Source organism: Serinus canaria, chromosome Z, assembly GCF_022539315.1.
Source record: "Serinus canaria isolate serCan28SL12 chromosome Z, serCan2020, whole genome shotgun sequence".
Classification (NCBI taxonomy): Eukaryota; Metazoa; Chordata; class Aves; order Passeriformes; family Fringillidae; genus Serinus; species Serinus canaria.
Window position 1 is genome coordinate 66,002,105 of NC_066343.1, and position 16,187 is coordinate 66,018,291.

The window sequence follows — 16,187 nt, forward strand, 5'->3', positions numbered from 1 at the left end:
GTTAAGGTAGTGAATCAGATCTTCACTGAGTGGCAACAGTTCTGGAAGAAAACTACCTTTTTGGAAGCATATTTATGCCAGGCCTACATTCAGGCCTTTTAAAATCAAAGTTGTCCTGCATTCATGACACTTGGGTCTGGACTGGAAATCATCCAAAGGATTTCGGCTCTGTGCTCTGGGATTCAATCTCTTTAAAAAATGAAGCATTTTGGGAGCGTCGGTGACCACTTCTGGAATGTGTTAAATTAAATCCTTTGTTATCTATAGACAGACATCACAGGGGTTACAGCAGTGTAAACCTCTCTTCATTTCAGGCCTTGTCACTGGATACTTTCTTCTTGGAGCGGGAGAGTAAGGAACACAGTATGGAGACAGGTGTCTCCTGAGCTCTGGGGTCCGGGCACCCAGGTCCTGCTTTTGTTCCTGTTATCTCCAAATCAGGAGAGGCTCCCTGGGACGGTTGAGGGCTTAGCCCTGTGAGAAAGACCTACAGCTTTCTCTGGCTTCAAGACAGCAAGTCCTGCCTTTGCTTACTCATTATTTGTATAAAGGAAAAAGAAGTAATTATGACAGAATAAACATCTGAAACATCATCTTGAGAGTAAAAGACAAAACAAGTGGGGAAAAAAAGTCTGCCATGAAGCACTCCTTCACTTAACTGAGCTCAGGAGTACAGACAGTGTGCAGTGCTGCCTAGAGGAGAGAAATACCTTGAAGCCGGCAGTTCACAGCACAGTCAGCAGACCATGATTACAGTGGATGATGTGCAAGTCAGGAAAAGCGTCTGAAAAATCCAATAATTTCCCAGTTCATCTATAGTTGTTCTTTTTTTTCCGGGTACTGGACAGCATTCCAAAGGAATTAACAGCTTAATCATAGCTGATTCATATATGGGGATCTGCATTGTTTATTTATTTATTTTGTTATCAGGAATTTCCTCTTAGAGACATAGGAAACTGAGGTGCAGAATGGTGAAATTACTTGTTTAAATGGTGCCTGTGGCAGGGGGGGGAAATAGAAGTGTGTTTCTCAATCTTTTATTTTATTACTCCTTTTATTACTCCTGTGCTGGTTTAACAGAGGATTACAGCTCCTTGCATAACCCTGACTTTTCTGGCTGTAATGATAGATGAGTACAATCCATTGCTCACATTTCCCTTATTTTTCTGACTGCAAAATGAGGTCTTGCATACGGCAGGTGAAAGTTCTGGAAAGGCTGATTAGCACCCTGTCATGCCCCTGGAGCTTTTGGTACTCGTAGGAAGTTACGTGATGATCAAAGCCAATGCATCTGCCCAACACTTTGCAAAGGCACGGTGGCTCTGCAGGTCCGCTCCCCCGGTCCCAAGCAGTTTAACCGTGAAAACAGGGTATAGTGAAGTGGGCCGGACCTGATGCGCCGCTTTATCGGAGCCTGCTGTCATTAATCTCCGTCTTTATGAATGGTGGGGAAGAGGCAGCTGTACACAAGGATAAACAGCCGTAGCAGCAGAGATGCTTTGAACTGCTCTGCTCCTTTGGGGAAGAGATTTGAGATAAAGCCGAATCTGGAAACCATCAGTGGTGGTGCACCGAGAGTCACTGGTCGCCCCCGCCGCTCCGGACCTTTCCACCACCTTCAGTCCCCCTCACCCTGGGGTCGGTAACCTTCTCCCCCTCTTCCCTGCGCTTCCCGCAGCCGGGGGGTCGGTAGAGGAGCGCGGCTTTGCGGGGCTGTGTGTTGATGTCCCCTCACTCCCACCGCACATCTGCCGCGACCCTGACACATCTGGCCGCCGCCCCGCGGCGGGGCAGCATCTGCCGGCACATCTGGGCGCGCGCGGCCCCTCCCCGCGGGCACATCTGTCGGCGGCGGGGGGCGGCCCCGCGGCGGGGCGGGAGGAGCGCGGGTCGGCGCAGCCCCGCCGCCGGCCGGGGCGGGCAGAGCCGGCGCGGCGCGGAGGGGAGCGACGGCCCGATGGGGCGGTCGACCGGCAGCCTGGCCCCGCTCCGGCTGCTGCTGCTCCTGGCGCTGGGACACGCCTGGACCTACCGGGAGGAGCCGCAGGACGGCGACAGGTGGGTGTTGCGATAGCGAGGCTGCTTCTGTGCGTGTCCTCCCCATCTACCACCTTCTTTTTCTTTTTTCCTACCCTCTGGGGTTTTTTTTAATACTCCGACCCTCCGCCTTCCAGGGAGGTTTGCTCCGAGAACAAAATCACCACCACCCGGTACCCCTGCCTGAAGCCCACGGGAGAGCTCACCACCTGCTTCAGGTGAGCGCCGCAGCCGCGGAGGACTCGGGGCAGAGGGGGCGCGGGGCTCACGGGTGTCCGCGGCTGGGGACACGCTGCCCGCGGGGAAGGCAGGGGGGACACACGCGTGTGGGTGTCAGGCGCAGGGACGGCAGCTGTGCCAGCTGTTTGTCTCCCCCCTGCTGTGTGCTAGCCCACCCCGGCATTCCAGCCACCCCGTGGACCGCGGAGCAGATAACTTGGTCACATCCCTGCCGCGTTCCGCATCTCCCCTGGTGCGTCCTGCAGTTGTCCCAGGGAACGGTTTCGGTAACTCGCTGCAAACGTCACCTCCGAGACATCGCTGGAGAGAGAGGGCGCGTGGGGTTCTCATGGCTGTACCGAAGCCACAGACAGTTTTTGATACGGTGAGAGAGGCTTCCTCTGACCTAGGCGTCCGGGACCACATTGGAGCTATAGCTGCATCAGCTGCAGGATAATCAGCGAGATCATCTGAATTTGTGCTACGCAAAATATACCTAAAGTTAGATAGATGAATCGCTCTCAGAATTGGTAACTTCTTGAGCAACCAGCTCTGGGGGAGAAATTCAGCAGAGGCCTCTGAAATTAAGTAAGATTAATCTAACCACAAGTTTTCATTTTTCAGCTGTGTGTTTGAGAAACATCATCTGTTTTAATGATGACAGCTGTCCAGAGCTGTCAGTGATTGACAGTGGATGTGCTTTTTTGAGGAGCTGTACACAAGTATGAGCACACACACATCCCTCCACTGATGCCCTCAGGTTAGCCTCGTCCCCACAGACGAGATGTTTCATGTATGAAAGCTGCTTCTTATGAGAGGCTGCTTTGTGGAGGCAACTGTGTGTGTATGCTTGCATGTGACAAGGAGCCACTTCTGTATACCAAAATTACAGTAATACATGTATAAAGTGTTACAGAGAGTGTCCACTACTCAGAGACTGTCCATCTCTTCTGTTTGGCATTAGTTCCAAAGAGCTGTAGACAAACCTTGCAGCAGTGTTGTCCCTCTCCCATGTTCTCAGGCTTGTTCATTCCCTCTGGCAGCCACAGCCACCTGGGACAGTGTCCTGCCACTGCCCAGTTCTTAGGAACATTAGCTTCCTCCCAGTCCTTGGGAAGGGCCCTGCAGGGAATGGAGACCACCCTTCCCTGCATCCCTTATCTTCTCTCTCTCCTCTCGCTGTGAAGGTGAGGCAGAGCAGTTCTTACAAGCAGTTCTGTAGGACCAGTGGCAACATATTTTGGAGAGGGACAACAGTGTGAAAGTTTTGCAGGTTCTTGGTTGAACCTGCAGCATTTCTCTGGTTTCGGGGCAGACCACTTGGGTGGACAAGACTGTTCTGAGTGGGAAGTTACTGAATGAAGACGCCAGAGTGGGAGCTGCATAAGGCAGCACACACATGACCATCCTGCTCCTTTGTGTGTGTCCCAAAATCCATCTGAGGAAAGTGATTCTGCTTTGTGCGTGAGAGAGAAGGAACTGCACAGGCTCCCCTGGCTGCTATGGACCACTGTGCAAAGAAAGCAGGACTCTGTCCAGCTGCCGAGTCCCGCTTGTGCCTGTTTCATCCTTCCTGAGGTATTTCTGACCTTTGGGCTCTGGTTGTGATGAGCCTCCCTCCCCAGCTCCCCCTCTGCACAATCCCAAGTGATATTCACTGTCCCAAATCAGCACAGTCTGTGTGGATGAGAATTCGGAAATTGCCACATCGACCTCTTGGTTGTTTTAGTTCAAACGTTTTCTATATGTATGACTGCTAAGTCTCCCTTGCTTTAAAAAAGAAAAAAAATCCAATTCTGTTTAATCATGTATTTTTAAGGTTTAACCTTTAGGCTTGGTGAGGGCTCTGTTCCCCAGCGTGCAAGGTCTCTTTCGTGAGAGATGCACAAGAGCAGGGCAGCAGCTCTGAGGGGGAGCAGCTCTGCTCAGCAGAGCAGCTCTGCACTAGGCACAGACCTGACCTGCAATGTGCTGGCAGTCCTGCCCTTCAGAGCTGTGGCATGCTCTGGCAAGGACCTGCAGCATCACCTCCCCCCGAGGTGGTGAACCCCAGGGGCAGAACACCACCCCTGTTTTCTCCTGGTAGCAAGGTGTGCTCTCAGCAGGCACGTGGGATTACCCTTGGCAGAACACATTTTAATGTAAGATTCATTAATATTTTGAGGTTGAGGCTGTTAACAAGACCACAGGAAACTTGCAAGTGTTGACTAATCCTGTGGTGCCTCAAGGCAGATTTTGTTTCATAGGACATTCAGGAGCTTAAGGATTCAGTTTTCATCTCTGGAATGACAACCAACTCTTAAAGAACTTCAGCTTGGTAGAAACTCAGCTGTGGCTTTTAGGAGCTTTCACTCCAAGTTTCAGATAAGCTTGATTTTGCTGTTCTATAGTTTATTGTTTCAACACTTCATTTTTTATCTTCTTACACATCTTTATCACAGTATTTCATAATGACAATACTTATGTAATTTATATACATCGTTAGAGGTAGATAAAGAGATAGTTAATGTCAGCTTCTATTTACTATTAGCAGACACACCTAACTTCTTTTCTAGGTCAAAGTACCATTTGTGTAGAAATTATACAAACTGACACAAAATTTATCTTAATATATCAGGCATAAGGCAACATGCATCATTACTGATGATTTGTTGTGAAATTAGTTACATAAAATAAGCAATACATATGAGGCTAGACATCAAAATTCCTGAGCAAAATGCTTGATGGAAAGTAATATCATCCTTTTATACCTCCTGCTGGAGTTGTCATGAAAATCAGTATGTTTTTAGAGCACTTCCGTAAAAATAGCATCTTTTCATCATAAAAAGTATTTCTTGATTTTATTTTTTTTAACCAGATTTACTCATGATTAAAGATGATCCAAGTGGGGGACCAAGCCAGAAGTGGGGCCAAGCACTGAGAATATACTGGCAGTTTTCCCTGTGGTCATAGCAACGTACACAATCAGATGTATTTTTTTGCTTTTGAATGTGTGCAGTCTGGCCCTTGGTTTAGTTTGATTTGTGATTTTTTTTTATATGTCCTCTGTATTTGTTTTCATAAGAGTACAAAAGAACAGATGCAAAAAGCAGAGGGAGCTTATACAAAATCTTTTCTGTGGAAATCTCACTTAAACTTTTGAATGTAACTGCACAAAGAACCCAGTACTGATGGCCCCATCAGGTAGGTATGGGGAAGAATTTCTGTAGATTTGTTGATAGTGGTATGGTCCAATAAGACTTTGAATTCCTACTGTATGCCAAAATTCATCAAATATTAGGAAATTTGGGCAGCATGAGAATATGAAGTCCCAGTCTTTTGTTCCTGTCTTCTCCAGCTGTTTGGATGTGATGTTAACCTGTTTCACTCTCATATAGACTTCTAAACACTTTGTTGGCATGAGAAATTACATAAATGTTGCCTTTTTCTCCTGTGCCTGTGACAATTCAGTTTGTGCATCCTTGCAGGAGTCCTTTTCACTACAGTCCTTCCTTCATTTCCATTTTAAACAATGCTCCTGTATGTTTTTGCTCTGGTCCAGCAGGAAAAGCAGCATCTGGGAGAGGTATCCCCTTGCTTCGTCCTGATTGTGGAGCTGCCTTCCCATAGGGGAGTGGTGGTGGTTATGTCACTCCGAGTTCAGGAGGATCACGTCTAATTTGGTCCAATTTATTAATTGGAGTTTCTCCCTTTTTAAAAACCAACAAGCTTGATTGCCACAGTAACTGTTATATATTAGGAGAGCTAAATATTTTACTCAGTTAGAATTCAAAGAGTGTAATGAATTATTCAGAATTATTCAATATACGTCCTTAGAAACATTTTCCAGTGGGAAGCTGTTAGAAGTTGTAGGAAGATTCAAGCACGAAATGTGGGAAAACAAGAATATTTTTATTGCCTGACTGTGCCTATCTCTTTGCTGACTAGACACTTAAATATTGTTGTAAGTTGGCATGAAAGAAATAATCTTGCTGCTCCTCAGAAAAATTTTATAAAATGTTAAATTAAGGAAACTAGCAGCCGTAAATTAGGTAAATGAAAATTTGAACCTAGATCTGCACATCTGGGAAGAACACTTTAGCCATTGCCTTTGTGGGTGAAGGGAAGATTTGGGGTTTTTTTTTCTTTTATTCAGATGAAACTGTTAGTCTAAATTAGTTGACAAAACTGGTTATTTTAAAAACAAATAGACAACTGACATGATAAGAGAAATTACCCATCTTTCTCTGGCATCACCATAAGTAATCTCCTGCATTTTTTGCTGAAAATGAAGCATGCAAGGACAAGTTATACCCTAATTTTGTGCATTCAGTGATGGAGACTTCTCCTGGTTCTTCCTTCTGCAGGACCAGCAAGGAGTAAACAGTTTAGAGTCAGGGTGCAGGGCACAACAATTCTAGCTAATGATGGTGAAATCTTTGGGAAGATGAGCCAAGTCTTTACATATAACTCCAAGCAAGCTCCATGTTGTGGAACTTAAATCTTGGCTAAGGACTCAATCTGTAACCTTTTTTTTTTTTTTTTTAGTATTTTGCAAGAAAGATCTTTTAAATAGCATGAACACATTTCAGGGTATGTTGTCAGCTTCTTCATCTGATAGTTAGCAGCTACAACTATTTTGCATAAGCCCTTCCGGCACTTCAGGTTTCAAATTATGCTGTAAAATATTGTTTTACACTTCCTAACAAAAAGACAATTCCAATGTATTGTGAAAGAGAATGAATATGTATTTATACCTTACTTTGTTCTGATGATAAACAGAGATCACAAGCATTTCTTTTTACCCTCTTCAGTGCTGATACTGCTGGTGAAGCCTACTATTTTTTATAGACTGTATAATTTTGCACATTCTTAAAAGATAAAAGTGATTGCAAAGAAGTTGGATTGTAGCTGTTTCACAAAGAGCAACACTTTCACTAATATGCCCTTGGGGACCATATGCAATTCCTGGTTCCCAGATACTCAGCGAGCATGTAGCAGAGCTTTCCAAAAAAAAATTGCTGTATATAGTTTTGGAGCTTTCAGCTGGAGTAAGCAGGGATAATATTCGGTCATCTTATCTTCTGACTTTACTTTTCATAAATTTCTTTTTTATAGTTGCTATTGCATTTCCTCTCTGAAGTTTTGCTGACTATTCCATATCATTGAAAGAGCCCAAACTGATATAACAGTTAAACAACAAAACTAACCTGATTAGAGCAAACTACTGCCTAATCTCCAGTTATCTTGAAGGGAAATACAGTCCATAGTAGAATTTTGCTGAAAATTTAGAGAGAATATGATTTCAAACTTTGTATTGGTTTCAGAAAACTAAATATACAGAATATACATATATATTCACTTAAAAAAAAAAATCTTCCAGGGAATTGTCATTACAGGTAGAGCTTTGTACATATCTATGAATAAAATTTTCTTCAATACAGTACTTGTTTTACAAAACCATGTATGCAAAAATGGTGCCAAGAGATGCTTCCTAGCTTTCCTAGATTTTTTTTCCCCACTATTGCTTTGAATGTAACACCTTCAAGTTGTATGGTTCTGACTGCATTCAGCCCTGAGTTTCATTCATTTTTCTTGGCTGTGGTTGCCAAAGGAGCAGATTGTTCATAGCTACTGAGACACATTGTGAATATCTGCTGGTTAAGGATAGCACCAAGGCCACACAGCTGCCTTTAGGCTTCCTTGCTACACTTGTGTGGCCATGATTTTCCATGTCACTTTTCTGTCTCAGGTGCTAAGAATAAGAAACCTAATTATTTCTGGTTTTTGGTGATGTTAGGGACACCTGAGATCTCAGCAGATGTGGATGATACTGGCTGCAGCAGAGACTCCTGCAGCAAAACATGGTGCTCCTGTGGGTTTCCTGTGCAGTGTCTCCTCTGTACAGCCAATTCACTACAAAATGAAACAATTTAATTAGAGGTCTTAAAGAACGTTGTGTAATTACTGTGAGTGGTGCTCTCAGGTACAATGTGCTAATTAAAGGATGAGGTCAGGCAAGTGGTCGCTCACGTAGTCCAGGAGTTTTTGATGTTCACATCAAAGCAGTTTGGAGAATTTTAGAACTGGCAAGCCAAGAGCTTTATGATAAGTGCCCTGCTTGGTGGTTTGATTGATAATGAAACCCAGGTGCTTTGCATTATGGTTTTCATCTACAGAATATAGGGTTAAATATGAACTGACTTTGCTGGCCATGTTGTCTAGCTCAGAGACTCCAGACAAACAAAATAGTAGCCCCAGGGCCTCCCATGCCTGATACCAAATAGGTAATAAAAATAGGCCACCAAAGGGAACATGGCATTTGTAATTATCTTAAGTATTGTATATGTTCCCTAAGGTCAGGCTGTTTTGTCCTTAAAAAAGTGATTGTAGTTTCTCCTGCTAACAGCAGGATGTTATTAATACTTGTATTACTGCTCCCATTGTGGTAGACACCCATTGAGCTGAGTTGTGCTGTACTGATTGCAGACAAAACAGGCAAGACAGAAAAGGCAGGAATGGAAGGATAAAGATATGGAGCAGCAGTAAAGAGAAAAGACATAACACCCAGGGGCATGGAGCAAGCAGAAAAAAGGACTGATACAGCCATAAAAAGACAAAAATTCTGTCTTTGTGGTGGGTTGTGTGACAGATATGTGTGTGACAGAAGGGAGGTAATCACTCCCCAAAGAAGTATAATTTAAATGCTTCCAGGCTTCTATTTAAGTTGAACCCATAAAAACAAAACGTCAGCCAAAATCAGACAAAAACCCACACGCACACACTCCTGGGAGGATTCCTGTTCTCCCAGATAGACTTGGAGCTAAGCTACAGGCCCTGATGCATCTTCCCTTGACAGCCTCTCCCCTTCCTTCCTTCCTCAGCTTGGAAAATCTCTCTCCCTCTCTGTCCCTCTCTGTAAAATGTGCGTCTGTGCAGGGGCAAGAGGGACAACTGATAGGCAGATATTTAAATTTTCCTTTCAGTTCTTACTCTGTTCAGATTGCCTGTGTTCCTTGTCATAGCAGAGTTTTTGGGAAAAAGTTAGGTATGAAATATTTAAACTACTTGTGGAAAAGTAGATCAGGCTTTGTAAAGATCCCAGGTAAGACAGGATTGCCCATATTCTTCTGTGAAAGCCATTACCCAGTACAAAGAGCATGTGAGCCACAGGTTTTTTGAGACCTCTGCTTTTCTGTCATTGCACGTGTGGAAGGGAAATTATCTATGTGGGGCACAAGGTCACACAAAGCAGGTATGAGGGAGATGCCTGATGTTGATGTACAGACAAGCAGTTACCCTGTCCCTGGGGTATCCCTGTCTCATTTCAGATTTCACTCACCCTGGTGCAGTGCTGGTCATTTGGGCAGGTGTGATTTTGGGTGTCATTGAGATTGTGGTGAATTCTCACAGTCTTGGGTTTAATATTTTGGTTTTGCCTCCAGCTCAGTGTCCTGAGTCCTGAAATGACTTTTGTCTCAAAGTGTGAGTCACTGCTGAGTGCTCAGTACCCATGTCACTCCAGCTGGAGCTGTTGGGAATGGCACAGGCCTTTGTCAAAAGTGACAGGGAGATGGGTGTCTCCTCTCTGGAAACCTTGTATTGCTTACATCTCATACAGACCACATGGATCACACCAGGGTTCCTCTTTCTTATTGTGCCCACCACCCCAAACAAGCAAAGTTGACTTTGATTTGCAGTAAAAAAATGCTTTCTCAAAAGTCTGCTCAGATTTATTTTCTCTGTGTTGTCCATTTTCTGTTTGCTCGGGTTCAGTTTTCAAACTAATAGGAGCTCCTTTTGTAAACTACCAGTAGCAAATGTCACCCTGCTGCTCAGCTTTGCCAGTTCTCCTATGTGGTTCCAATTGTAAGCAGAAACAATGGAAAGCAGAATCCATGCAGTGCTGACTTGATTTCTTCTTGGCCTAGTAAAAAAAGCAATTTGCATCTCCTCGAGAGTAGCTCTGTTTAACAGTTGAGGAGAAAAACAATTTCAGTTTTAGACAGTAATCTCAGAGCTTAATGTTTGGAAAATCCTCCTCCCATAAAGAGTGTTTTCCATTGTGTTGTGTTGATTTCATTGCTGATCCTGGTTCAAAAAACAAAGTACAAGGCCATCCAGCATTTAGCATACATCCAGCTATTGTAAATAATTTCTTCTGAGTTTCTTTGTTAGTTTCAAGTTCTAACCACATTTGTTTTAATTGACAATCTGTGCTGTAATTGAAAGGAGGTGAAATACACAGTGTTTGTACTAACTGTATTAATTTTAGCAGCCACTCAGTAGTAAACACACATTAAACAGAATTCTTCGCCTTCCTTTTCAAATGGACTGGGAGATGAAGTGATGCAGACACAGTGTTTTAAGTGGGAAAGAGAGGCAAAATCCAAGTTTTTAAGTGGATCATTTTTGGAAAAATGAATAAGTATATTATAGGTCAATAGCAAGTTGTTGTTGAGTGTGAGTTTGGAGAAATAGAAAGCAATATTCATCGGGGCCAGAAAACATATTATTTCTCTTTCTATGGAAAAATTATTGGTGCATAGCTTCCAGCATAAAGTAGCAGTGTTCATGTTGGCTTCATTATCTCATTATCAACCCCCAAGGAGGAAGGTTGACCACCTAAGTGGTGCACATCCAAAAAGTTGCACTGTACAGTCTTCAAAATGGGTAAAGAAATACATAAAGTATTATCATAATATCTCATGAGAAATGGATGAATGCTGAAAATATAGAAATTTGTGAAAGTACACCCAGAGAAAAAGTGTGCTCAGAACTCTGTATAAGAGAGAGAAAATAACATTATTGGTGAATTTTTTCTTTGTAAATAACTTCCTGCCCAGAGCTCCAGTGTCTATGTGGAATATTAATATTTCTGCGATCACATTCAACGCGTTTAATGTATGTTGTAAACTGGACATCTTGCCTACTCAATAAGATGTTATTATCATACTCAATTTTCACTAAAGAGTTTATTATCATAGCTGCACTAAAATAGTGGTGTCATTTCCTAAACACTGCTCTCTGGAATTCTGACAAAACCCCTTCGTTTAGAGATTATTGCCTTGGAGAGTTGAAACAAAAATAGCCAAAGGGAAAATATTTAATCTTTCAAACAGCATCTGTGGGAAGAGGAAAAAAAAACAGGTGAAAACAGGGTTTTGGTAGTTTTTTGATAGTTCTTAGTGGTTGCGAAGTGGAGAGTGAGAAAGAGACTTGAGGGACCAGGACTAGAGCTACTGTTTGGTAAATGCTTAATCCTGCTGGGAATATGTGCTTTTAACTGCAGCTTCCTAAGGCAGGAGCAAGGAGCAGTGGCAGTCAGACAATGCTGGCAGCCTGGGCTGATCTTTGGAATTCTGTAGCACGATGAACCCAGCTGTTGTTCTGCACAGTGGCCTGGGCAGTCTAAGGGGAAGTGGTGCCTCAGACTGTGACTCCTGTGGTGCCTCAGACATTGATTTCTTGATGTATTACTTAATGGACTGCTTGTATGTAAAATACTATGTTTGCTTAGGCAGTTGTGTGAAGGTTTTTTTGATGCATATTTGGATTTTAAAAGCTAATTAGGGTTTTTTTATTTGTTTTGTTTTCCCTGAGGAAAGTATATGTCTACTCTACTGGACTTGCTGGGAGGCCTGGAGAGATAAGGAGCCTATTGCAAATAGGTCACTGGGGGGGCTTTGTGGCTTTTTTTGTTGTTTGGTTTCATTTGGGACTTTTTGCTTCTTTGGGTTTTTTTTTTGTTTCTTTGTTTTGTTTGTTAGTTTGTTTGGTTTGTGGGTGTTGGTTTACTTTTAATTTAATGGGCTTTTTTTAGAGTTTTGGTGCAAAAGTGTTCATTTCAAGGTCTTTTCATTTTAAAATTAAGAAACATAAAATGGAATGAGGAGTGTAATTAGAAATAGAGAACGCGGGATTTGTTTTTATTCTACCTTATCCTGCTCGCCTTCTAGGTTGTCTAGTAGCAAACCAGAAGATGCTGAACATGCTGCTTCAAAGAGTGTTGCCCTGCTCAGTGTCACACTTCAGTTCCCTACATTTCTAACTTCCATCAATGCACAGTAAATTAGGGATGACAGAGGGAATTGGGACAATCTGACACTTCCCAGTTTTCAGACACTTCTGTTCAGAGTCTGCTTTAGGAGTTCAGGCACCAGTCCTTTTCACTCTATATGGTCAGTGAGGAGAAAGGGAAAGTTTGCTTCACAGCAAGCTAACATGATATTTCCTCTTAGTTTCAAAATTTAAAGAGAAATGGAAATTTTGCTGTCATATAACCTCAGCAAAGAGCTTTATCCACAAGGTTTTTTGACAGACCTGCTTTCCCGAGTCTCCTCTGGGTATAAAGTCCATTCAAAGTGCAATCAAACCTTCTCCTTATGTTTGATCTTAAATTAGGCCCTTTTCCTGCAGAAATTTCTCTGTGTGGCACAGGAGCTTAAGAATATTTTATGTTTGTGTCTGCAGGACTAGCCCCTTTTCAATTTTTCTTAGAAGCTCACCTCTGTTAAAAGATGTCTCTCTTGGTTCCTGCATGGGTACTAAAGAAATTGTAAGAAAAGATTTGGAGAGGTCTGCACTTCCATAGCTCTGCTGACTTCCCTGGACCTACACCAAAGTACGTCAGTTGGGGAATTCTTCATAATTATTCTTAGCATTCCATGAAAAAAAAAAAAAAGAAGAATGCAGAAGAAAGATGTTAAAGCAGATTGAATGCATCTTACCAACAAAGCGAATTCTCTGCCTGGTTTTCCAAGCTGAGATTCTTGGCCAGAGTCTTGGTTTTGCTGTTTGTTGTCCTCGTGCTGACCCATACTTGAATTTGCAGTTTTATTGAACGTGCCTGGAAGGGTTCTGGACGGTGCCCCTCCAGATTTACATCGGTGGGAGCACTGTGATCCAGGGAGGCAGAGGGGTTTAACCTTAGGAGGGCCTTGCCAGGAGTCGAGGTCTAGGTCCTGGGCTTCATTTCTCTGCTCCTCAAGGAGCTGTATCATGCCAAATTCTGCTTTCAGTTACCCACTGAAGTTCTCTATAAGATGTCAGTATTACCTAATTCTCCAGCTATAAAATGGAGGGGAAAGCCTAATTTATGCCTCACAGGAAGAAAGAGAACCTGAAAGCTTATGCTGAAGATGTAGCATTCCTGTTACAGCAAAGAAGATTGTTGTAGATCAAATGTTCAAATAACTTGCTAGACTTTGTTTACTTTGGTGATTTGCTGTCATTCCAGTTCAACAAAATACTACTGTTTGAGATAAGAAGAAAATTGCACATTTTTAAAAGTATATTTTTTCATCTCCAACAAGAGACAAATTAGATTTTTGAGATGTTTTCTTATGTTTCAAAAGTATCCAGAGTATTTCCACAGTGGGAGTAAGCTAATGGTACATCACTGGAACATCTCCAGTGAAAATAACTGTGGCAGAGTGAAAAAAGCAGTAGAAAACAAGTAGTCAGGAACAACAATGGCAAAAATACACATATATTTATTTATACATCCTTGTTTGCAGTATAGACCTCTGGATATTTTTAAATACCAGTAAAAGTAGACCTCAAACATTTTCATTGACCTTACAGTCATTACACTTATAAGTAGTTCCAATGAAAAGAAAACTCTTCCAAGAAATTTTCCTCAAGGACTTGACAAAGATTTAATACAGGACAAATATATTTTCAGGATGGAATCAGAGGGAAAACTTTCCTGTGTTCAGATTCCTCTTAATTGTGTATTAGGTCTGAAGATCCTGGCTGTATTCCATATTGTTCCATTTGTTGCTTGCCTTTGTAAGGCTTCTCTTTCGGAAGAAAGAACGAAACAAATCTAGCAACCCTTTTTATTAAATGCCATCTTGACCTTGCTTCCTGGAAATATAATGGCCCAAAGGATGAAAAATTATAGCAAGTGTTTATTACTGAAATCCAGTCTCAGTTGTGAGAAGATTAAGTGTTTCAAAAGATTTAATATCCTGCCTGCTTCAACGGGATGCATGTGGAAAAGAGCTCCAAAGCACCAGAAAACTGGTAATGGCTGTGTGATGTCTTGCTCTGTAGGCATGTGGTTGATATTTGTGGGAAATGCTTGAGAACATGAGTTTTAGAGCTGATCCTAACCACATCCCTATTTCCCTATAAGGCTCCTGTTGGGAAGACTTGGACCATGTATCCTTACATATTCCCAAACTATCTGATGACAATGCAGAGATAAGCAGAGACTCCCAAAATACTGGTTTGGAAGTTGAGAGTCAATTTGGTGTTTTGCAGCTGGATATCAATATCTGAATGAAAAACTACCTTAATCCTGATTTTTTTTTTTCTGAGAGTCTTGATAAATAAAGAAGTAGTGCTAACTTCTATTAGAAATAAATTTTATTTTTAAACAGACTAAACTGCAGATTTTAAATAATTCCAAGTTTTTCCTTGTTCCTGGAGACAAAATGAAGTTGTTTGTCTTTGGAGATGCTTTTCCATCTTTTACTCCATTGTAGGGAAACATTCCCCATTGAATGACAGTCCAAATGACTCCCTGAGACATTTCATGATACCTTTCTGAAATGTAGCTTAGTTAATTGGGCAAAACATTTCTTTTGCAGCCCTCCCTGAAATACAAATTTTATGAGCAGATGCAAGATGTTTTTCATTATTTGGTAGCAGATACATAGAGCACGGCAGATTGTCTGCCTGCTTTACTCAGACTAAATGCACATCTCTGAAGGACTTTGAGAGGCACAGACACTTGCTGCCTTTGGTTTGCATTTTTTCCTACTACTTCATTTTACAAATTTATTTCTTATAGAGTAAATTTTCCTCAATGTATTTTTATGTTAACTGCTCTGAGGTAATTCATAGGCTACATTTGGATGTTTCACCATTCCTTTATAAAGTCAATGTTTAGATGGAGGATTAGCCACACTGAGGTTTTCCTTTTACAATATAGGGCTGAAAACCATAACAAAAAGAAGTTATTTATATACTTACCATCTCAGCTCTTGAAGTTAGAAAGGTTCTGACAATCTTTTAGCTGCCTGCAATGGCAAAGTATGGATTCTCTTGGAAGAAATTTAGGCTGAGATATGACAGCATGTACACATAAAAAGTGGTACATAAATTACTCTCTCATCCAAGTGACCATGGATACTTTGTGTTTGGGTTTAATGCCAGTGTACAAAAAAATTAGCTAGAGTCAAAACCTGTTTTGCACCACTAGTGCAATCTGGATATAGTTCCACTGGATTTGATTGAACTTCTGTAGATTTATGCTGCTTTAAATAATGGTGAAAATAAGATTTCATCCCTGAAATTCAACTTTTGTGAGGTCTTCCAGTTCCCATCAGGATGAAGCAATTTGATTGTATTTAACAATGAATCATCTAACTCAGCAATTGCTGTGTATGAGCAATTAAGTTCTGGTTTTTTAGAACTCTTCTGTCTCACCATAGATTTTTAAAGTTATTTTTGATTGTTTGTTATGCAAGACTAAAGGAAAAAAAAAATAAACAGCAAGAGAAAAGCCCCAACAAAAATCTATCAAAACCCAGGTTTCTTGCACAATTTGTTTGGCTGATCAGCACTTCTGGCTGCTTCTAAATAAATAAAAAACATATATGCAATTATTCTAAAAAGTTGGAAATCCTCAATGAACCAATGTATCTTCACTAAAACCAATGTGACTTTGCATTTTTAGCCCTGTCCTGTCAAGATCAGTGTAAGTTTATTCTCAGCCCTGTGGTGCCCTAAGAGATGGATGATCAAACCATTTGGATGTTTCAACCCATTGAGCTTGGTAGGAATCCAATGCCTGTGTCACATCTGCCTGTGATCAAGTAAAGGATACGTGGAACAAAAGAATTAGGAGGCAGCAGTTAATTCTGGTATGTGGTAGAACTTTGCAACTTGCTGATGTGAAAAACAAAACAAAACCAACAGGTCACCAATATTGTTTTAGA

The 16,187-nt window shown here is 41.8% G+C and overlaps 1 protein-coding gene across 2 annotated transcripts in view; it reads left to right on the forward strand.

Moving 5' to 3' along the window:
- Positions 1-1,934: 1,934 nt before the first annotated feature.
- Positions 1,935-16,187, forward strand: part of CCBE1 (collagen and calcium binding EGF domains 1) — a 92,842-nt gene continuing 78,589 nt past the window's right edge. Inside the window, exons 1-2 of one of the 2 annotated variants that reach the window (XM_030236648.2) lie at positions 1,935-2,058; positions 2,175-2,255. In XM_030236648.2, coding sequence (XP_030092508.1) covers positions 1,958-2,058; positions 2,175-2,255 — 182 coding nt within the window. In that variant the 5' untranslated portion in view covers positions 1,935-1,957. The remainder of the gene's footprint in view (positions 2,059-2,174; positions 2,256-16,187) is intronic. The other variant, XM_030236650.2, reaches the window with a different exon arrangement.